Here is a 24713-nt window from a genome sequence, read left to right on the forward strand (position 1 = left end):
AACTAAACTATAAAGAAAGGTCAAGGACACTCAGGAGATAACTATTTATTTAAGTCATTTTGGTCATTCTCTGTAACAAATTAATAAGTTACAGGAGTATTGGGGTAGGGAGGTGGTGGGGGAAGATTCTATCATTAATTCTGACTGAATATACATAAGCAAAATAAAAAATATACCTCATATTAAATGATAACTTGATAGCATTAAGAAGAATAAACACATAATTTTCTTGGGTTTTTTGTTCTTTTTCATTTTTAATAACATATGATAGCTATTTTTAAGACAAGCAGTTATAAAGAAAACAGAAAGTGGTTTATAGACCCAAGACTCATATAACCTTTGAATTATAAATATGTAAACAAACATATGTATGGTTGAGAAATTTTAAAAGAACACAAAAATTACAACCATTCTCCTATAGGATAAACTATATATTTACAAAATACATGTATATGTATTATGTGTTAGAACCAATTTTCCATAACAGCATTTATAGTTCTACCTTGTTACTTTTAGAGACTACATAATATTCCACTGTAGGATTTTATTTATTTAACCAATCGCTTCATCATGAAAATTTGCATGTTTTTCTCTTTGGGGCCAGTGATATTATGAGGTATTTTTTGTTTGTTTGTTTGTTTATCAATTAGGGTGGTATTTACTTAGAAGAGAAGCATTTCCGCTTGACATTGAAAACTCTCTTAGGAGTATTTCTAAATGTTTTACATTACATGACACTATTAAAATATTATAACTAGGAAAATTTTGCTCAAATTTGCAACAGTTTTCTTGAAAAGGTAAAGGCCATCAAAGTCAGACACATGTGTAGCATGCATTTTGGTCCAAAACCACCAAATATATTACTCTATTATAGTTGATTACAGATAACAGAACAGCAACATACTAAAACCAATGTACATTATGAAATCTAGTAGATGCAATTCAGTGAATCCCAACTTTTAACTTCATGAGGTTTTATTTAACATATTTGGCTGACTTTTGAAGTATATCCATGAGGTACCATTGCCAAATGGGATTACTGCACTAAAGTGTATATGATTTTTAATGTGGACTTTTAATTTGCATGGATATAGCCAAAATGCCCTCATTAAAAACTAAACCAATTATCATTTACTCTGATTACACTTTCAATAACACCTAGGATTAACAAACTTAATTTTTTGTCAAGCTGATAGGCAAAAACATAATGATAACTATAATTACTAAGATCAAGCATTTTTCATAATTTAAGCATATAATAATTCCTTGCCTACTAATTCTTTGTTCTTCCAGTTTCCTATTTTTCTATTAAGTTGTTCTTTATTTTTACTGACTTAAAAAGCATCATTTTCTATTTAATTTTTTAGTTAAAGAATTCAGCCTTTTCATGGCTTATAGTATTACAAATATTTTCTCCAATTTTGTATTTGCCTTTTTATTGTCTAAATCTTTCATGCCATTAATTTATCAATCTATTATTTATAGTATCTGGATATTGTTCCCTTCACACCAAGACAACATCATTCAAAGGACCCTGCCAAAGCCAAATTAAAATAGTCAGTAGCAACTCTAAAATCACAAACATTTATCAGTCCAGTCTTAAAAATCAACAGTCTCTAGTTTCAAATGAAAATAATATTGGAAGAAAATCTTATCGTTGAGATCTCTAAGGATCTTGAAATAATAACAGAATTCCAATTAAACCTAAAAAACAGTATCTCAGAGTGTTTTGTTTACAAGCTGGTCACTGGCCCTTCTGAAAAGCACAAGTGAAAAAATATCTTTCATTGTTCTGAGTCTGAAGTTGCTCCATTCAAGAGAAATGCAGCCAGACACCAGTTCTGCTGCGTCATTTTCCATTGTGCGTGAGTGAATCACCCTTTCATAAGACTATTTCTCTCCGGGGTGCAAAGGCAGCCTTCCCTTTCTCATCACATTTTTATGTGACGTTTTTCTTCTTATGTGTCATTATTATCCTTGAATCTTGCTTAACATTTTGAATCTTATCCCTGTTAAATAGGAATGCTGTCTGATTAATGCTAGGGTTTCACCGTATCTCCCACATCTCAGATCGTCCAGTGCTGACTTCTTAACACCAGGAAGTGACCCAAGCAGAAGCAGAAACTGGCACTTCTGCTATCCAAATGGCACTGACGCAGATGCTGCCACAGGCTCTCCTCTCAAGAAAAATAACCGTCTGGTAAACCTATTAGCAGTTAACAAAACAATGCCCCCCACTACCAAACCACCACAAAGCCCTCCTACTCTTCCAGGAGGGAAGCTCCGACCAGCAGAGTGTGGAAGTGTTCAGTCCTGTACCCCGGCGCTTCCCATCCGCAAGGCACTTCTCACCACGAATTTCGTGGATGCCTAGATCCCTGTTCCACTCCCATTCCTCTCACCCTGTGGCCCGAGCATGAACATAAACCTTTCCATCGTTCCGTCAACACAGCTGAGCCACAGTGGTATTTGGGAAGACATTAGCAATACATACAGATGAACATGTACACAAAAAGGACTTCTGCGTAAAATGATACATTGAAACTTCCCCACAGACTTTTTCTTCTTTCAGACAAAATGGGTGGGGTGGGGGAGAGAAAAGAAAATAAATTAGAGGAGGCAGGAATAAACTTGTATTTGCCTAATACAAAAAAACTACCAGAACGGAAAAAAAAAGAAAGAAAGAAAGAAAAAATGTTTCTAGAGCAGATTAGAAAAGCTTACCATGCCTCAACCCGGACTCAGTTGACAATGTCTAAAGCTATAACAAAGTCCCCTCACAATCCTGGTAACTATCCCCAGTACCCATCCATGGAGATGAGCACCCCAAAGGAGTCTCCTTATCTCCTGCTTCTGATAGAGGAGTTGGAAAAACAGCTACCGAGAATGATCAAATAAACAAGGAAAGTGAACAATGAGGCTGACTCTTGGGGAAGCCTCCAGGACTACATACAAAATGTGAGAAGAATCCAAAGCTGGAGAACAATTTCCGCAACTAGATGAACTGAACATGGCATAAAATGTTGAACAATTTTTCAAAGGAGAGCACAGAGCCCAACTGGTCTAATAAAGGTTGTATTGCATCTCAGATGATTTCCCTCACTCTTCTCCCTGGCCCTCCTGACCATTTCCAATCTTCTCCTTCTATAGATGATTAGAGCATACAGGATATGCTCAGGGATCACACTAGATATTGAGGGAGAAATAAAACTCATCCCTGATTTATTGAAAAGAGAGTCAAGAACAAATATAATACCTGGGCTGAACTCCCCAGCCATGGGTGGCAATAAAACAAAGTGCACAGCTCCTATCTAAACATTAGGAAGGAAAGAAACCAACAAAAACAGATAAAGCAAACCAAATAAAGTTATAAAGCATGCCTGGATAAGAAACAACTCAAATAAAATGAAGAATTTCTTTACAAGTGCCTCATTAAGAAGAACACTTTAATAAGGACAAATATTCAGAATACAAGGGCTCAAAAAAAAAAAGATATAAACAAATAAGTGAAAAAAGAGATTGTGGATCTAAGGAAAAACAAAAAACAAAAAAAATCATCACTGTGGAATGTTAAATGATTTACAAACCATAAAAAGAAAATACATACTAGTTAAATTTCAATTTTTGGAATAAGAAACAGCTTACAATAACAACAATGATTTTTTAAAACCTTTTAAAGGCAAAAATATTAAGACACAAAAGCTAATATATTTGAAAAACAAAGACTATACAACATAAGGAAAATTGGCATCCCCAAAGTAAACAATCCAACAAATGGAATAAAATATTTTTTGAAGTTATTCCTCAAAGATATAAGATAGCAGAATTTCCCTGAAATAGAGAAGATTTCATCTGCAGAATGAAAGCGTATACTGTATTTCAGAAAAATAAAACAAGTCATAGTTAAACTATGGCCATTAAACTTCAAGCTATTGAACTTCAAAAACAAAGACTACTACAGGTGTCTAGACAGACAAAAAAAAAAGGCAACTCACTAACAATAAGAGAAAAAATTCAGTCTGGCCATAAACATATCCTCAAAACATTCCACGTTAGATGCGAATGCATCAATATTTACAGAGTTCTAAGAGAAAAAAGTAGGATTAAGAAAAATGACAACCAACAAAATGGCCTTTAAACAACAAATTTTGCAAATACATATGTATATATGTTTGTGATATATATAGAGAGAGAGGGATTGATATATTTTATTTCAAAAAATGCTATATGTTATTTAGAATGGATACAATTAAAATATAAGGACATAGAATCGTTAAAATTAAAGAGACGGAAAAGATATGGTAGACAAATATTAAACAAATTAGTTATGTTAATATCACACAAAGATTTTAAGACACAGAATGTTGTTATCCTTGTCAATATATAAGGATATCAATCAATGATTGAGAGGATTAATACATAACAAAAAGATTGATACCAAAAAACTATAATAATGTAATGCATGTGTATACTTAATAATTTAGCCTCAAAATATATAGCACAACAATTGCACCATATTACAATATTATATTACAGGAAGAAAATTCTGAATTTACTTTCACAGGAGGAGAATCCAATACCTACCTCACAATAACTCTCTACAATAGCAAGTATTAATCAAAAAAGGTGTTTTAAAATAACATATGATTTGTATTATCAACAAAAGATAAAGTATCTGGGGGAAAATTTTAACTAAAGTATGTGCAATTATTTCATGAAGAAAATTATAAAACTTTATTGAAAGACAGCAAAGAGAAGCTAAATATATGAACAGATGAATATCATTACTGCATTAAAAAAAACTCCATACCGGATGGGCACGGAGCCTCACACCTGTAATCCCAGCACTTTGGGAGGCCGAGGCGGGCAGATCACGTGAGGTTGGGAGTTCAAGACCAGCCTGACCAGCATGGAGAAACCCCATCTCTACTAATACTACAAAATTAGTCGGGCGTGGTAGTGCATGCTTGTAATCCCGGCTACTCAGGAGGCTGAGGCAATAGAATTGCTTGAACCCAGGAGGCGGAGGTTGCAGTGAGCCAAGATTGCGCCATTCTGCTGCAACCTGGGCAACAAGAGTGAAAGTCCATGTCAAAAACAAAACAAACTCCGTATCATAAAAATGTTAATCCTACCCAGATTGATCTATAGGCTCGATGCAATTCTAATGGAATTCCTAAAAGGTTTTTGTTTGTTTTACTTGTTTTGATTTTGCTGCTGTTATCATACTTAATGAGCTGATTCTAGAATGTATTTGGGAGAACAATGATCAAAAATACCCAAGACAATTTTCATCAACAGGTTGAAAGAACTTGTCTTTTCACATAACAAAGCTATGTAAAATAATAGTAATTAAAACACCATGCTATTAGTTTCTTAATAAGCAAAGTAACCTATGAAACAGCCTAGGAATAGAGCTGTGCATATTTGGAAACTTGACATACGAGAATGGTGGTTGACAAATCAAAAGGAGAATAATTTCTTCTGCAACAAATTGTGCTATAAAACTGGTTATTCTGAAAGTAGAGATGGAGGGGGCAGGGATAGATTAGGTCTTTGTCATCATCACATACAAAACTCTAAATGTGGAAAAAAAACAAAGAACAAAAAACTTCCAACCTAGGCAACATGGAGAAACCCCATCTCTACAAAAAATACAAAAATTATTCAGGCATGATGGTGTGCCCTTATAGTCCCAGCTACTTGAGGGGCTGAGGCAGGAGGATTGCTTGAGCTCAAGGAGTTGAGGCTACAGTGAGTTGTGTTCTCACCGATGCACCCCGCCTGGATGACAAAGTGAGACCCTGTCTCAATAAAAAATAAAAGAAATTTTCTTTTTATTTTTTTTAGATAATCTTGCTCTGCCAACCAGGCTGCCATGCAGTGGCACGATCTCAGCTCACTGCAACCTACACCTCCCAGGTTCAAGTAATTATTCTGTCTCAGTCTGTCAAGCAGCTGGGATTACAGGCATATGCCACCATGTCCGGCAAAGTTTTGTAGTTTTAGTAGAGATGGGGCTTCACCATGTTGGCCAGGCTGGTCTTGAACTCCTAACCTCAAGTGATCTGCCCTCCTCAGCCTCCGAAAGTGCTGGGATTACAGATGTGAGCCACTGCACCCAGCCAAAAGTAAAAGAAACTTTAGAAAAATGTTCAGAAGAAAACATACAGTTTTCTTTATGTTTTGTTTATGCTTAAATAAGACACAAAAATCATAAACAAAAGAAACAAGCTATTTACAAATTTAAAATCTCTGTTCTTCAGTAAAGCCATCTGAAGAGTGGATAGACCAACCATAGACTTAGAAGGATCCATTTCAACATATATAACTGACAATGGAGTGTCTGTAATACCTACAAATGCCTACAAATCAATGAGTAGGAAATGATAGAATCAAACACAATCAAAAGAAATGATCAGATAGGAGCAAAATATGAACACCTTATATGATGCGCAGTCAGTAGTACTCAAGCAGATGCAAATTAAACCCCAATGAGATCATCATTTTACACCCACCAATTCGGGAAAATGTAAAAAGTCTGACAATACTCATTGTCAGTGACCATATGGATAAACAGGAACTTTGGACAGCAATTTGACAATATTAGTAAGCTAAACCCAATAATTCAATAACCATGTAGTAAATTGAACCATATTAATTTTGTTAGATTAGACTGGTTTCAACCTTAAGAAAACCATATGATTTAACCAAATACACAGTTGTTAAGAAGGGATTATATACGTGAACCAAGCGGTATGCTCAATGCTCAAAAGTGTTTACACAGCATTCATCGTTTTTGTGAAAGAAAAAAAAAAAATTGGAAGTCATGCAAAACCCATCAATGGGAGAATAGATCAATAAACTGTGGTGTACTAAAGCCATAAAAATAAGTGTTTTCACTCATTCATTCATTCGGAATTGTGTACTATGTCAGGCACTGTTACAGGGACTGGGGAAATAGCAGTGAACCAACATGACCTAGTTTCTGTCCAGAAGGATAGAATGAATGTCCTTGTGAAACTAAATGAAGCAGAGCCATACACAACTCCTGAATGAGGCTTTCCTGGGAATTCAGACGTGAAGACCAAGCCCTATCCTTAAGTAGTTCGTCCACATAACCATGGAGCATTTGCAAGCACTTGCTCATTCATTATTTCATCCTCACAACAACCAGTGAGATAGGTAATACTGTGCCAGTTTTACATCTTGCATGTCATAAAGTTATTATTTCGTGCAATATCTTGGAACTAATTTGTGATGGTACCTGGACAGAAGCTCAGGCCCACAGATTAAATATGTAATTTTCCATCTGTCTTGAACAAACAATTTCCAAACTGAGTTTAAATACGTTTTTAAATCCTCCAAGTGGCTCATGCGGTATGTTGATTTGGTTGCAACTAAAAACCACAAATAATAAAACGCTTAGGTACAAAAATAAAATTGTAAATGAATAAGAAAGAAAGAGAGCCTTTCAAAGGGAGGAGCTAGCCAGAAGATCTCATTGTCTGAGAGAAGAGGAAAACACCATAAGTTTAGAAAATCAAGGAAGCTAAAGTAAAGCACATAATTAGTCTGTTGCCCTTGTCTCTGGAAACAAAGGGCTTTGAAGGAAGCATGAAATTCTATTGTGTCTCTTTGGGGCATTTGGGGCCTCCAGATGCCAACCTCTCAAAAGAGGGGACTTTCCCAGATGTATTTTGAAGTTCTTATTGTTAAGCACTGCAGGAAAACACAGTCCAGTGTTCACACAAGGGGTTCCAACAAAGCACAAGTCAAAGCTAAGAGAGAGTCCAAGTGCCAAATAGCAACTATAGTTACAGTTGATCTGCCTAGATCCTTTACACTTAGGAGTCCAGGCTTCCAAACGTCTCTCCATCAAAGCCCAAAATTCCTTCCTCAAGTAAACTTTCTGCAAACCTTTTAGTTAGTTGGATACTGATAGAAAGAAATAAACCAATTTTTTCTTCTTTCTCTCTTTTTTTGTGAGAAGTAGCGTTGTTTTTTGGCTTTCTATTGAAAAATAATTGCTTTTCTTTCAAAATGCATTCAATGAACACTTATTTAGCACTTTCTCAAACATCGAGCTAGAGACTTTGGCATTATAAAGATGAATGAGGAATAATTTCTCCACTCAAGTACTCAAAGGAGACACACAAATAATCAAAATGAAGTATGAACACTGAAAGGAGATGCATATTGGTATAACCTTTCAGGAAGTCAAGTAAGCAAGATGTTTTAAAATTGTGAGATGTGCATGCTCTTCGACCCGAAGATTCTCATTTGATAGATTTTTCATGAGGAAACAATTGGGAAAGTATCTAAAATAGGTATAAAAGAGTTATTTTAATATTGTTTCAACTGCAAAAAAAAACTAGAAATTAAGCATCAATCGTTAAGGTATTGATATAGCATTTTCAGCTAAACACAACTATTTTTAATGGAGCTAAATATATACATTTATGGACATTTTTTGAATCCACAATTATTATGATCGAGTTAGAATGTTTGCACTAGTGACTTAGGACGTAGTGCTTTTTCTGCCATGGCTGAGTGCAGGTACTCTATGGAAAGCCATAGCCACAAGGAAACTAGCAGGGAGGTAGGTATACAGGACATCAAGCAGTATACTCCTTCCACTGGCACCCTGGAGTCAGCCAAGAAGACTCCAGGGAATGAGGAAAGAGGAATGGTGAGAGGATGCTCTCATCCCAAGCTCCTATTTATATTTAAATGGAAATATAACCAAAATACCAATGGAATAAATTATTAAGTCAAAATGTCTCTAAAATATAATTGGTAAGTAAACATGTTTTTAAAAACAAATATTTCCTAAGAAGAAAGAAGAGCTATGAAAAATTCTAATGCTACAAAATATTAGAACATAGTATGACATTTCAGTGCTTTAAAAAATGTAAAATTGGTGCAAAACAGAAATGTAAATATACGCAGCGGCATGGGAAGTCCAAAAAGAGGCCCTACTACTTTTATTTTATAACAAAATGACCTTTTATGTACAAGGAGGTAAAAAAGAGTGATTTAACAATGACATTAGGCTATTTGAATGGAGACTTTAAAAAAAAAAAGATAAATTAAAACATTATACAACTCAAAAGTAAATGAAAGTGTAAAAAAGGGTAAATTTAATTTTAGTAAAACAAAAAGAGCAGAAAATTGATCAAAGTTATGGATGAGTGAAGTATAATTTCAGCAGTTTTGAAATTACAAAAGACATGTTTCAAAGAAAATGAAAAGATATTTTAAGATATACGAATTGTCAAGTCTGAACACTAAAAATAAGAAAAAAAGAGGATAACTAAACAAAGAAATACTTGTCATGCATGTAATCACCAGGCTTCTAATGACACAACTGGAAAGAATTCGATGGGCAAGTTATAGAAGGAAAAAATAGAGAAAAAAGTTAATTCTTACACTAACTCCTTAAAATAGAAAACCAAGTAAGCCTTAATACATGTACTGTTTGCAAGCACAGACCACACTGAGTCAAGGACAATACAACACTGGACGCATCAACTGGCTTTACATGAACTGTGCATCCCTTCTGAGCAGACGCCAGTCAACAAATGGCATGAACCCAAAAAGGGTTAGTAATTCGAGTTCCCTTTGGATTTAGCCATATTACTACTTAGAATCTGGGGTTTTTTGTTTGTTGGTTTTGTTTTGTTGGTGGTGGGTTTTGTTTGTTTGTTTGTTTCATTTCATTTTGTTTTGTTTGAGGTGAGGTCTCACTCTGTCACCCAGGCCGGAGAGCTGGAGGGGGATCGTGACTCACCACAACCTAGAACTCCTGGGCTGAAGCAATCCTCCCGCCTCATCCTCTCTAGTAACTGAGAATACAAGCGTATGCCACCACATCTGGCTTAGAATTTATTAAGAGATGTCCAGCATCTGCTGGGCATGGTGGCTCACACCTGTAATTCCAGCACTTTGGGAGGCCAAGGCAGATGGATCACCTGAGGTCAGGAGTTCGAGACCAGCCTGGCCAGCATGGTGAGACCCCATCTCTACTAAAAATACAAAACAAACAAAAAACAGCCAGGCATGGTGGCTGGCACCTGTAATCCCAGCTACTCAGGAGGCTGAGGCAGGAAAGTTGCTTGAACCCAGGAGGTGGAGGTTGCAGTGAGCTGAGATGGCGCCATTGCACTCCAGCCTGGGTGACAAGAGAGAAACTCCATCTCAAAAAACAAAAAACAAAAGATGTCCAGTATCAATATAATGTGATGTATCAAAAGAATAGTATGTTAGGATAATCGAATTACCACCGGAAACAAGGAAATCCCGCAACAGAAGCAGTAAGGGCAGCGCCTAACCCCACCTGGAATTTGGGATTCACACCACCCATGCCAATGTGTGTTGTAGACACGGAGTTCAAGGCTGTGCTGGAGACAGCACCAAGGCTGTGCTGTGGCAATACGTCCAGTAGTTCCTGACACCCCTAGCATGTGCAAGAGTGTTTCCTAATTCTCATAGTCTGGTGGCATTTGTTCCTAGCTCAGCCGCTCCAATCTTCATCAGATACATTCAGAGTGCTGTATTGGTGTTGTTTACTGGAGAAACCTGTCCAGAAGCGCCAGGGGCTCAGGCATCAGATAAAATCGAGTCTCAGCACAGCTCTGCTGCTTCCCCTCAAATGGGCCTGTGCAAGTTAACCACCCTTCCTGGCTCATTTTCTGTAGCTGTGAAATGGGAGTAAGAAGTTCTGTCATGCAGGGTGTGCGAAATCGGACTGATATCCTGGTCTCAAGTGCATGATTGTTGGCAGGGAAAAAGAGCATACTCTGACACCATCTGGCTCAGCCGATGTGACAAAGTGCAGAAGGAGAGAGTGTGCCCTCAGGGCCTGCCAGGATCACAGCACAGCACTATTTTAGCTTCCATCTGGGATCTTTTGTAGCAGCCCCCGTGAGCTGCCACTCAGACGTCATTCCGTGGGTCCGGAACAGGGCACTGTACCTCCTGGCTGCTTCCCTCTCATCCCTAAGGAATGGTTATTTTCCAAGTAGGTGGGCACAAGAACACACAGGTTCAATTCTCCCAGGAGCTCCAACTTCAAACCTGGAGGATGACAGGTGCTGTCTGGCCGGGACAGCCCCAGAATCAGGTAGGACCAGGCACAGGTACTACCCCTCAGGGGACCCCTCTGGCGTAGCCAACAGCAGGCAGCTGGGGAGGATTAAATCATCCCTGACAGGAATGAAGCAGAGAGAGGAGAGGACACTCACTGACCTCGGGCAATGTTTCCTTGAAAAGAGCCCCCAGAGTTCCAAATTGAAAAAAGAAATGTGCCTTTCACAAGGACCAGTTCCCCAATAAACAGCCTCAGCCTCCAATACAATCTCATAAAAACAAGGCTTAAGGCTGCCTTTGCCGCTGGTCTCTCACATTATTGTTACTGTGATGGTTTTGTTGTTGTTTGTTGTTTTTAAAACCTTTCCTGTAATTGAAAAACCCTGGCCTATCTGGGCCAAAGTAAATAACTATGCCAGGGAACTGCAGGCTTCCCAAGGAGAGCTGCATTCACAAGTAAGAAGGAAAAGCCTCTTGGGAAAATAAGTCTTTGTTTTATTGTTATTATTTTTGGTTTTCGTTTTGCACAGAAGCCACGTAAATCCACCATCCTAAATAAAATCTCCCAAACCTAGCTTTTTGATGACCTCGTCATTTTCTCTCCAATATGCTGGTAACAATTTCAGCAAAAGAGTAACCTAGAGAGAATTATTTTCTCTTTTCAGCCTAACAGTCAAATTGGTAAATGAGAAACTGGATGACTTGTCTTTGAAATCCAGTCAGTTTTCCATACCTTTAGAAGACTGGATAATCTCACATTCTTTGTTTCTCATTTTATTTTATTTTATTTATTTTTACATTTTTTTTATTTTTTTGAGACAGAGTCTCGCTCTGTCACCTAGGCTGGAGTGTACCGGTGCAATCTTGGCTCACTGCAGCCTCTGCCTCCCGGATTCAAGTGATTCTCCTGCCTCAGCCTCCTCAGTAGCTGGGATTACAGGCACACACCACCACACAAAGCTAATTTTTGTATTTTTACTAAAGACGGGGTTTCACCATGTTGGCCAAGCTGGTCTCAAACTCCCAACCGCAGGTGATCCGCTCACCTCGGCCTTCCAAAGTGCTGGGATTACAGGTGTGAGCCACCACGCCCAGCCACTATTCTCACATTCTTAAACTCAGACAACAATGCAGGACAAAAGAGATGCTCACTGCACAGCCAGACTCTTAATGATACGCTGAGACGCTTTCACTGTGCAAGGAGTTCCCTCACGGCCCTTCAAAGTTGTGTTTTTATATTTGGTTGTTTATTCAATCACTAGTACTTTGAGAGAGGGTGTAGGAGGAAAATAAAGCTAAAATTAAAGGTTTAGAAGCAAATTAAGATCAATTGAAATTAAAGAAAAGGCACTGCTGATACCATGGTTGTGAATGGGGAAAACCAGGCCAACCAACCCCAAACAGCTTAGTAGACAGGCCAGCCCATGCTAAAAAATATATATATATAAAGGGAGGTTTGCTTTTCATTAATTCGATTTCTGAACTGCTTTTCCTAGATCACTGCTCTTAGTAAACCTGAGAAACACTCAAATAGCCCGCAGTGGCCTTGCAGTGAGGCAGTTTCCTACCAGGGTCCAGTGCAAGGCGAGTCCTGAAGGCCAGGGCAGCCCAGGCCAAGCCCCAAGATCCCACAGGCTCCCGATTTAATGACAAGTAGGAAGATCATCAGCTTTATCTTCTCATCTAGCCAAACAGAAGTTGAATTCCTCTACATTTTATGAAAGAGCCCTCGGTGGGAGCTTCGTGTTATCAGGAGTTCCATCGCACCTGCACTGCTGTATGACTGCCGCCAGAGACGAAGAAGCCATCTTGTCAGTCATCCGCGTGGCCTAATCGCAAGAAATGTGTCACTTCTGTGTAAGTGCTGGAAACGAGAATAGTTCAAGGGCTCCCACACCACCTGAGGACCCTCTCGCCTCTCACTGCCAATCTTGTTCCGCAGTGCTGGAGTCTGCAGCTGAGCGGGTTTGTATATGGAGCGCCCCTGGGTGTGGGCCGCTGCCGAGAAGTGGAGCAGAAAGTGCACTGGCTCGCAGGTGGCTGCTCAGCAGCACCCCAGCGCCGCTTCTGACCCGCAGCTAGTGAGGATGCCCTGACCCCAAGGACCTCTAGACATAGGAGCAGTTCAAGACTAGTTAGTTCAAGACTTTTTCCAACCTATGAGAGAGATCAGGCACCTCACTTTTTACTTTCTGGCATCTGCTGATTCCCTTATAGCAAATTTGACAACAAATAGTTGATGAGCTATAACATGTAACTATGCAAAACCAGCAAAAATCCAACCTCTAAAACAATGTCCAAAAGAAATAAGAGCTACTTTACTTCTGAGGCTTGATATCTGTAAATTTTTTTCAATTTCAGAAAAAGACAGAGACTGTAGCTAGCAGGATTAGTGTTTGCAAAATAAAAGTATTCCTTGTAACACCAAGTTCAGTTTTTAGCACCTGATTTTGGTAATAGACAAAAATCTCAAAGAAATGAGATTATTTTGTTTTAGAAAAGAAAAACACACACACATATACACGCAAAAGCTCTGAGGTTTGAAGTAGTTGAAACTTTAGAATATGTTTCTTTACATCTTAAAGGAAAAAAAGTGATTTCCAAGGTAGTGATCTTGGAAAGCTCTCTCCCTAGCCCCAGGGTAGATTGCTAGGAGGTAGATAGGCAGCGGCAGAGCCCAGCAGGGGTTCAGCCTGGGTTCGGGTGAGCTGACTCAGGTCTCTCTAATGCTGGTGGGAGGGATGGCATTTGAACTCAGACACTCTGATAGGCTTCCGCGTATTCCCCACAGGCCAGGTCAGAGGATGAACCCTGGTGTGACACCATAATTCTTATTCGTGACTAAAAGAAAGTATGCATTTTATCACTGTGGCCTTTTAAATCAAGAATGCGGTGCTTTATGTATGGCAGACATCTGGGTATCTGTCACTGGGTTCTGGGGTGTGGTTTCCATGGGCAGAAGGATGTTCCTAGTAAAACTGTGGCCAGTGTAGTTTTGTTGTTTCCATTATCCTCTTCCAGCCCATAGCTGGGAGAGAACCATGAGTTTTTTAAAACATTGATGTCCTTGTATTAATCTATGCTTCAACCCTCTTCCACTAGCCCAAGTCTTCAGTAAAATTGGCCATCACTTACAGGATATCAGCTTTCCTTAATGGAATAAGGGATCAGAGTCCTGTCCAATTGGATGGGGAGGGAAAGGAGTGAGTAGCAGTCACAGGAGGCAAGATTCAGAACAGAGATCCAAGGTGTCAACAGATGTAGGGTCCTGGAGACAACAACGACTCTGTGAATGGTCACTGCTCCATGATTTGAAGGATAGATTAGGGGAAGTGTGCCATCCATACTACACATGCTACAGGCTCAGCTGCTCTGTTCAATATTAAAACATGGGAGAACCCAAACAGACTGCAGAACTAAGAGCTATCCAAGGAGCTTACACTTGGCTTACATGATTTTCTTGTTGTTGTTGTTGTTGTTGTTATTGTTGTTGCTGTTGTTAATTCTCTAAGATAAGAAGTAGCTGGTGAAGGTAGCAGGAGGCAGAGTATAGGGATAGATTTGTTAAAGGATACAAAATTACAGCTAGATAGGACGAATAAGTTCAAGTGCTCTATATGACTGTAGGATGACTATATAATAACAATGATGTATCATATAGGCCAGGTGCAGTGACTCAGGCCTGTAATCCTAGCACTTTGGGAGGCCAAGGCAGGTGGATCACCTGAAGTCAGGAGTTCGAGACCAGCCTGGCCAACATGGTGAAACCCCATCTCTACTAAAAATACAAAAATTTGCTGGGCATGGTGGCACGTGCCTGTAATCCCAGCTATTTGGGAGGCTGAGGCAGGAGAATCACTTGAACCCAGGAGGTGGAGGTTGCAGTGAGCCAAGATCATGCCATTGCACTCCAGCCTGGGTGACAAGAGCAAAACTCCATATGAAATAATAATAATAATATATCATATAGCTTCAAATTGCTATGAGGAGAATATTAAATGTCCCCAACACAAAGAAATAATAAACATTTGACATGACAGATATACTTATTACCCTGATCTGATCACCATACATTATTTGTATTGAAACATCACTATGTACCCTATGAATGTGTGCAATTATTATCTGTCAATTTTAAAAAATTAAAATTAAAAGAAATAAAAAGTAAAATAAGTAATGAATTAGATTGATTTACAGTTAGAATAAAATGTAGAAATTAATAGAAATTCACGTGGAAAAGCATGGCTCGAAGCCACTGAATATTTGACAATGTTGATGGCATTGCACTGGAACTATCCATGGGGACACCCCTGAGGCATCGCCAACTGCTCTCCACCTGCCCAGAAGCAATGTGTCCTTACCTTGACCCAGAATCTTCCCCAGGAAACTTATTCAAGAGAAATGATCCAGGAGAAGGTGTATCCTTTGTGCATAATGATGTTATTCATAACAATAAGAGCTGGAAAGTACTTTAATCTTCAACATAAGGAAATGGTCAAATAATTATGTGTATCCAACTGATTAACTATTATTCAATAAAACCATTAAATAAGAAGACCACACAGCAACTTTTAAAATGTTAGGCTTCAATATTAAGTGGGAAAAAAGCTATGACTTTAATTACATAAAAATATTGCATTGTGTATGCCTAAGGATAAGAAAAGATCACAAAAGTAAGTTAATTAGGATAATAAAATTTTAGATGACCTTAAAATGCTTATCTTTTGTTTTAGTGCTGTTTTTATAATAAATAAAAACCAAGAGGAAAAAATAAATGGTATTAAAATAATGGTAAGAAACTATTTTTTCCAAGAATAGTAGAATTTTAACAATCTATAAGGCTAGGTATTAAGTATGATGGGTACTATTTATCCTTTATTCTATTTTTTTAAATTTTTGTTTGAATCTATAATAAGATTTTTTTGAAGAAACTATAATCATGAAATATAATAAAGATTTTTAAAAAGCAAATGTAAAAGCATATGCTGATTTGCTCTTTATGAATGATACAAATTATTAAATTATCACATGTATGCTGACACTATGGACATCTATTATGCATCAATTTTTTTTTTAAAAAAGCTAGGAAAAAAACCAGTAAATGTAAAAACAGACAAGTTTCCTTCATCTAACAAGTAGTTCCTGGCTTTACTCACTAAATAAACATGTATTTGAGGCCATTTATTCACTTGGGCAGTTTGGTTTTCCACAGTTCATGCCAACACCTCACTTCCATAGTTCAAAAACAAAGAATTTACAGATTATCATTGGACAATGGGAGAATGCCGTGAAAAATAGGTCAGTTTAAAGACATTCACCCAGAGGGGCTTGCCCTCAATATTTCCACTGTAATAACATTAAGATATGTAAACATATTCACATTTTATCCCCCTGGAGTTCTGTTCTAACCCAATTGTGCAAGCCACAAACTGAGAGTTACCCTGTGCCTCCTCCCCTCACAGCCCACAGTTCATGTCCACAGATGTCTGAGGCCACCCATTTCTACCATATAAGAAAATAGCTCCCATACCAGGTACTGTTGCAATCACATGTACAAACTCATTTAATACTTACAAACAATTTCATTTTACAGAGAAGAAGACCAAGTTAAGAAATTGCCTGAAAAAGTAAACTTGTAAGTGGCAGAACTGGGATGTGAACCCAGTCAGGCAGCTCCAAATTCCATGCATGGAACCACTTGTGTTGTTTCCACTCTGTTGCTATTCTGGGCATTGCTATAATGAATAACCTTGTAAAAATATCACTTCCCATTTGTACAAGGACATCTGTAGGATGTATCCCAAGAGGTGGTTTCATTAAATATTTAATTGCATTTTTTGTTGCTTTTGTCTGAACAGACTATAGCTCCTTGCGGGCTGGGAACTCACTTTTCTTGTTCACCCACTATCTGGCACATAACAGAGATGCATAAATGCTTTATTCCTTCCTTCTTTTACTTATTCAACAAATATTTACTGAACATCCATTGTGTGCCAGGCACTGTTTTGGGTGCTGGACAATATATTGGTGAACCAGTTGGGGAAAATGTCCAGTTCTCATGAATGTAACATACTAATGTAGGATCCAGAGGCAATTGGCAAATAAGAAAATCTGTACTGTATTACAAGGTGATAAATACTAAAGAAAAATAAGGCAAAGAAAGGCGGGATGCAGGAGATACCATTTTAAATAAATAGTTATCAAACAAATAAAACCTTCTGATGAGGATGCTTACCTTAGCAGCAAAAGTAATTGTGAAACTTTTTTAAAACTCAAGTGTCCATTAAGGAGGAGTAGGCAGGCTGGCTACCTCGGTCACCGAACTGTTTTGAGGTTGATAAGCATAAAGCGGAAAGAGCAGTGCCTGGGAACCAACTTCCACCTGTAACACTCTTTCGTGGGAAACTAGGCTAATTCCCTAAAACAAACATGCATGTCAATGAAATACACTGTTTATAAATGTAAAACTACCTACACAGACACGAACACATTAACAATCGATGAAGAGCGTCTCACTCCTTTATTCCTGAACTTAAAACTTTTGTACAAACTTTCAACTGAAATTATTTTGACCCTGAAGATCACATAAAAAAGAAAACATCTCCTTTAACATGTATTTTATTTCAAGACAGAGAAATAGAATATTCTGGCTCTGAGATTCAGCAAAATGTAATTCAATGTCAATTACTGAATCTCTTCAAACCGAAGCATTTGTCAGCAGAAAAATCCCGTAGGTTAACTATAGACCTTAAAATCAGAAATGATGTAGGTAAATTACTGCACATCTACTTCTCCTAAAAATGACATTTATAGGTGTTAATGTTTATATAGTAGCATCAGGAATAAAGTTAATCATAATAATAAGCAATTGATTTCTATTTCATAAAAACATACACTTACAGGATATTTGCTTAAGTACTCACACAAGTTTGATTTGAACAATTCCAATCTGCTTAGAAAACCTTGCTAATGTAATTTAAATAAGTTCTATAACACTAAAGATGTGACCCTACAGGATAACATAGCATGGACACGTCATGCCCTGCTCTGGTGAGGCACATTGTGCAGTCTTGTGCTTTGGAGTCAGTACCTTCAGCATTCTGTTTATGCATTAAATGCAGCCAATGCTTTGTTCCTTAAACCTGAGAATTCGCTGGTCAGTCATTACAATGAATGCTCAGAATACAAATTATAGTTCAATTCCACTTGTTTTTTGTTTGCTTGTTTGTTTTTTAGAATTTTTCTAAATTTGCCCTTTTCTGATAAATTATTCAGCTTTTATTTCATGCTGGTCATTAAAGTGTTCAGCTACTTTGACCCTTGGGACAGGTTTTGATTTAAAATAATCCAACCCTCCCAAATTCCCTGCAGCGTGGGTGTTTGTACCTGCCAGGAGGCAGAGGCAGGCAGACAAGAATAGACCCTGATCTCGCTCCAGACCTCACTGGAACCCTATGGAAAACCAAGGCAAGCACTCACCGGGTTCCTGAGTCTGCAGAGCCAATTCTTCCACAGCAGGGCTTGGAACTGGCGCCCGGCGTGCCCCATGCCTGCTGCTCCCTGCTCTCAGTCAGGAAGCCTGCCTGTAAGGATGGTGCTTATATCTGCTGGGCTCAAGCGAAGGCATGTTGCCTATTAGTCAATTCTAACAAAAGTGAGTGATGCAAGAGAGATTACTGGTGACTGAATAAAACAGGCATCAGATGTCCCCTCTTGTTCTGCATCTGCCGAGAAATCTTTTCACTAGCCGTTCAGTGTTTCAAGAGGGTTGAGTTACAGAAAGCTGCCTTCAGGGACTTTTTTGGGCATACACACATACACACAGAGGGCGCCCTCCCTTTCCAAGAACCCACACAACTGATCTGTGCGACAAGAAGTAATGCCCACATTTATCATTTACTTCCCTTTTTTTCTGGATATTAATTAGATGGAATTTTCCATTATTCTTCTGAAGCATTGGTTATTATACTAATTTGCCAAAACATTTCAATTTTGGTGGTCCCATGGCAGAGAGTTTCACGGGAAGGAGATGGAAGCAGTGCAGGTGTCTGGGGGAGTTTGGGGAATGGGTGAATCAAGTTCCACTCTGCTACTGCACCTACACTTCATACTTCTCCTTTACCCATTTCCTCCAAAGGGATCAGGATCTACGTTTCACATGGTATCAGGTGCAGACGTGACTGGACTCAGCAAGTGGCCTGTGGATTACCTCTGAGTCCTGTTTGATTACTGCACACTTGCACTTTCTAAGTGGCATGATGGATTCAGCTCACCAGCTGGTGGCTTCATAGTCCTGGAAGCCAGGCCCTCTTGAGTTCCTGTTGCCCCCAGTTGTGGTCAGAAGAATTTCAGGCAATGCAGTCTTGTGGTCTTCTATTTCATAAAGCAATTTTCACAAGCTGTGAATGCTCGATAAATGACTTTTGCAATAGTAAACAGGGAATACAGGCTTCAGCAAAGAAATTGACTCAATTATTTTGTAAACTTATTTTTTAAAGGAGGCCTATTTTATTTTATTTTTTGTTACATGACTGGCAGCACTAGAGTGAAGGCCATTACTTAGCAGGATGGGGCCCAGCACCCATAAGTGGATTTGCCTGATCCCCATATGATGTTCTCCCTTGACCTGTGACTTCTCAAAGGTCTTTGGGGTTGCCTAAGTATTGCTACTCTGGTGCTCTTTGCAGATAACATCTAGAACACCTTACATTACAAGTAATTGTCATAATTTTTAAAAATCTAGTATAAGAGAAAGCCTCCAACCATAAGGTTTTTCTCATTTTATGTTCATAACAGCCAGTTTTTATGCTGCTATGCCAGAATTATGCCAGAGGCATAAAAATTATTTCATCCATTGCTTTCATGGAACAATGCTGTGTTAGGGTTTTCAGATAAACAGAACCAATGGGTGATTGATTGACTGATTGATTGATTATAAGGAATAGGCTCACACAATCATGGAGGTGGGCAAGTCCTAAGATCTGCAAGGTGAATTAGCAAGTCAGAGACCCAGGGAAGCCAATGATATAGTTCCAGTCCAAGTCCAAAGATCTGAGAACTGGAGAGCCAATAATATAGTTGCCATCCAAAGACTGGGAAACTTGAGATCCAGGACAAGCTGGTATATCCATAAAGTCTGAAGGCAGAAAACAAACAAAAAAAGCCAGTGTCCCAGTATGAAGGCCATCAGAAAAAAATAATTATCTAACTTAGGGGAAGGTCAGACTTTTTGTTCTATTTAGGTCTTCAACTAATTGGATGAGACCCACTCACACTAGGGAGGACCATCTGCTGAATTCAGTCTACCTGCTTAAATGTTAATGTCATTTATAAACACCCTCACAGAAACTCCCAGAATAATGCTATCTTTTGTTCTATGTTTCAGCCAAGAAAACAAACAAGCAATTAGAGTCCTTCCTAACTCCTTGAGCTGCCACATTAAATGTAGAATCACTGCTTAGTGAGCCCATATTAGCAAATTTGGCCTGATCCAAATTATGTTCCTTCCATCATTATCCCACACCCTTATATCCATTTCCACACATATTCCCCAGATTTCTGCTTGTATACATTAGAAAACTCAAATTGTCCATTTGATGTATAGCACACTTCCTCATGGCTTATACTTTATATCTCCCCTTTGGGTGCTGCTGGGACTTGAATCTAGTTATAGGTCTGAAATGAAAGAGGAATGGTGGTGGGGGTGGATTCTGAGGAGAAGCAGAAGTGCCTTGCATGGCAACTGCCTCATGTTAGGACATTACAGTTTTCTTAGGCAAGGCAGGGTTAATCCCCTCAGACATGGGGTAAGAGACTGCTTCCACTAGGACTGGAGAAACTGCCTGCACTTGGGTGTGGAGACTTCTTCCATGTAATAAGGAAGATATTATTTAGGGGCTCAGTGTCTCCAGCTTCATCAGGGTCTTCCCACATGTCTCCATTCCAACTTTTAGCACCCTATTCCCTCCAAGTCAATGCCTTTACTTTGATAGTAGACTCCCTGCAATACTAGCAGTCAACTTGCATTGTGATTCGGCCACTTGCAAGATGAAATTCCGGTTTGATTTTCTGCAATCTCAGCCCTGCAGCTACAGGAAATAAGTGTCTATTTCAGGGACATGCATAGAAACTTTCAGGTCATTTATGCAGCACTTCAGCTGGGAATTTGACCCCTAAGGTCATCCTTTTCTTTTTCTACTTTGTCCAGCAACATTAGAAACAACCAGTCAACCTCATTTTACTCATGAGTTTGATAAAAATGTTGGAAAGTATCAAATACAAGATCATCCAGACCCTTGCTTCTTGTAAGTGTTTGATTAGGAGCATCTAATGGTGATATTTTGTGCATCTCTATTGCCACATCATGTCATGGACCACCAATTTTCTCTTTACTAGAAATAGAGTCAATAGTCTTTAAATCTAATCAGATTAGAGATTCAATCACAGAAACCTCAGAACCTATTTAAGTTTATCCTTAAGATTCTCTTCCTCCAGAATTGTTCTTAGTACCAAAATCTGTATTACGGTTCTCCAGAGAAACAGAATCATATGTATATTTATATATATAAAGAAATTTACTATAAGGAATTGGCATAAGCAGTTATGGAACTGGGCAAGTCCCAAGATCTGCAGATGAGTCAGCAACTTGGAGATAATGGTGTAGCAAGTTGGAGAGACAATGGTTTAGCTCTAGTCAGAGTCTAAAAGTCTGAGAACCAGGAAAGCAAACGGTGCCATCTAAAGGCCAGCATGTTTAATATCCACAAAGAGCCAATGCTTCAGTTCAAGTCTGAAGGCAGAAAAAAAGTTGAGTTCGCAATTTAAAGATCATTAGGCAGGAGGAATTCTCTTACTCGGGGAGGATCAGCCTTTTTGTTTTATTCAGGCCTTCAACTGATTGGATGATGCTGACCTACATTAGGGAGGGCAGTCTGCTATATTCAGTCTACAAAATCAAATGTTAATCTCATCCAAAATACACCAACAGACAAACCCAGAATAATATTTGACCATATATTTAGAAATCCTGTGGCCCAGCCAAGTTGACACAAAATTCATCATCAGAAATGCTATGAGTTTGGTATTTGCATTTTTTTAAATTCTAGTTTGTGCTTTAGTTGCATATATTTAGTTGTAGGGAGACGGTAGCATTTTTGTTAGGTTTTGTTTTGTTTCTTTCCTGTTCTTTTTTTTAAATAATGTCAATTTTTATTTTAGATCCAGGAGTTACAGATGCAGGGTTGCTATCTGGGTGTATTACATGATGCTGAGCTTTGGTGTATGATTTCTCTCATCAACCAGACACTGTTCATAGTACCCTATAGTTAAGTTTTCCAACATTTGCTCCCTCTCTCCCTCCCCCTCAAGTAGTGCCAGTTTCTACCGTTGCCATCTTTATGCCTATAAGTACTGAATATTTAGCTCCCACTTATAAGTGAGAACATGCAGTATTTGGTTTTCTCTTCTTGCACTAATTTGTTTAGGATAATAGCCTTCAGCTGTATCCATGTTTCTGTGAAGGACATGATTTTATTCTTTTTTATGGCTGCGTACTACTCCGTGGTATATGTGTACTACATTTTCTTTATCTGTTCCACCATTGATGGGCATCTTGGTTTATCCCATGTCTTGCTATTGTGAATAGTGCTGCAATGAACATATAAGTGTGTCTTTTTGATAGAACAATTTATTTTCTTTTGGATGAATACCTAGTAATAAGATTGCTGGATTGAATGATAGTTCTGTTTTCAGTTATTTGAGAAATCTCCAAACTGCTTTCTACAGTAGTTGAACTAATTTACATTCCCACCAATGAACAGCCTATATGTGTTCCCTTTTCTCCAAGCCTGTCCTGCATCTGTTGTTTTTTGACTTTTTAATAATAGCCATTTTGACTGATGTGAATTGATATCTCATTGTGGTTTTTATTTATATCACTCTGATGGTTAGTGATGTGGAGCACTGTTTAATATGTTTATTGGCCTTCCGTATGTCTCCTTTTGAGCAGTGTTTGTTCATGTATTTTGCCCACTTTACAATTTTTTTTTTTTGACTTGTTCAGTTGTTCAAGTTTCTTATAGATTCTCTATATTAGACCTTTACCAGATGCATAGCTTGCAAATATTTTCTCCCATTCTGTAGGATGCCTATTTATTCAGTTGATAGTTTATTTTGCTGTGCAAAATGTGTTTTGTCTAATTAAGCCCCACTTGTAAATTTTTTGGGGGGAGTCGCAGTCTCTTTTGAGGACTTAGTCATAAATTATTTCTGAAGGCCAATGTCCAGAATGGTGTTTCCTAGGTTTTCTTCTAGTATTATTATAGTTTGAGGTCTTACATTTAAATCTTTAATCTATCTTGAGTTAGTTTTTGTATATGGTGAAATGTGGGAGGCCAGTTATTTTCTTTGGTGTATGGCTAGTCAGGTATTGCAGGTGTATTCCAGTAGCATTTATGAATAGGGAGTCCTTTCCTCATTGCTAATTTTTGTTGACTTTGTCACAGATCAGATGGCTGTAGGTGTGCAGCTTTATTTCTGGTTCTCTATTTTTGTTTCATTGGTCTATGTGTCTGTTTTTGTACCAGTACCACACTGTTTGGTTAGTATAGACATGCAGTATAGTTTAAAGTGGGATAATGTGATGCCTCCAGCTTTGTTTTGCTTAGGATTTCTTTGTCTATTCAGGCTCTTCTTTGATTCCATATGAATTTTATAATAGTTTTTTCTAATTCAGTAAAAAATGACATTGGTAGTTTGATAGGCATAGCATTGAATCTACAGATTGCTTTGGGCAGTATGGTCATTTTAAACAATATTGATTCTTCCAACCCATGAGCCTGGAATGTTTTTTCATTTGTTTGTGTCATCTATAATTTCTTTTAGCAGTGTTTTGTAGTTCTCCTCGTAGAGCTCTTTCACCTTTGGGTTGGGAGTATTTCTAGTTATTTTGGGTTTTGTGGCTATTGTAAATGAGATTGTATACTTGATTTGGATATTAGTTTGAATGTTATTTGTGTATGGAAATGCTACGATTTTTTACATTGATTTTGTATCCTGAAGCTTTATTAAAGTTAGTACAAGTAGCCTTTGGAGTTTCTAGGTATAGAATCATATTAATCATCAACAACGAGAGATAATTTGGCTTCTTTTTTTCCTATTTGGATGCTTTTTATTTCATTCTCTTTCCTGATTACTCTGGCTAAGACTTCCAGTACCATATTGAATAGGTTTAATGACAGCAGACATCCTTGTCTTGCTTCACTTTTTAAGAGGAAAGCTTCCAGGTTTTGCTCATTCAGTATATTGGCTGTGGGTTTGTAATAGATGGTTCTTATATTTTGAGATGTGTTCATTTGATGCCTAGTTTTTTGAAGGTTTTTATCATAAAAGGATATTGTATTGCATCAAAAGTTTTTTCTGCAATTATTGACATAATCATATACTTTGTTTTTCATTCTGTTTATGCGGTGAATTGCGTTTGTTGACTTACATATGTTGAATCATCCTTGCATCCCAGGAATAATCCCTACTTGATTGTAGTGAAGTAACTTTTTCGCTGTGTTGCTGGATTTGGTTTGCTAGTATTTTATTGAGGATTTTTGCATTTATATTGATTAGCAATA

The 24713-nt window shown here is 38.1% G+C and overlaps 1 protein-coding gene across 1 annotated transcript in view; it reads right to left on the reverse strand.

Annotated features, from left to right (window-relative positions):
* The window catches only part of ABCA13 (ATP binding cassette subfamily A member 13), a 505863-nt gene extending 487198 nt beyond the window's left edge, over positions 1 to 18665 (reverse strand). The window contains exon 1 of the mRNA XM_025379476.1: positions 18571 to 18665. Within this exon, the coding sequence (XP_025235261.1) occupies positions 18571 to 18639 (69 nt within the window). The 5' untranslated portion in view covers positions 18640 to 18665. The remainder of the gene's footprint in view (positions 1 to 18570) is intronic.
* Positions 18666 to 24713: the final 6048 nt, after the last annotated feature.

The sequence above is a fragment of the Theropithecus gelada genome, chromosome 3, assembly GCF_003255815.1.
Source record: "Theropithecus gelada isolate Dixy chromosome 3, Tgel_1.0, whole genome shotgun sequence".
Classification (NCBI taxonomy): domain Eukaryota; kingdom Metazoa; phylum Chordata; class Mammalia; order Primates; family Cercopithecidae; genus Theropithecus; species Theropithecus gelada.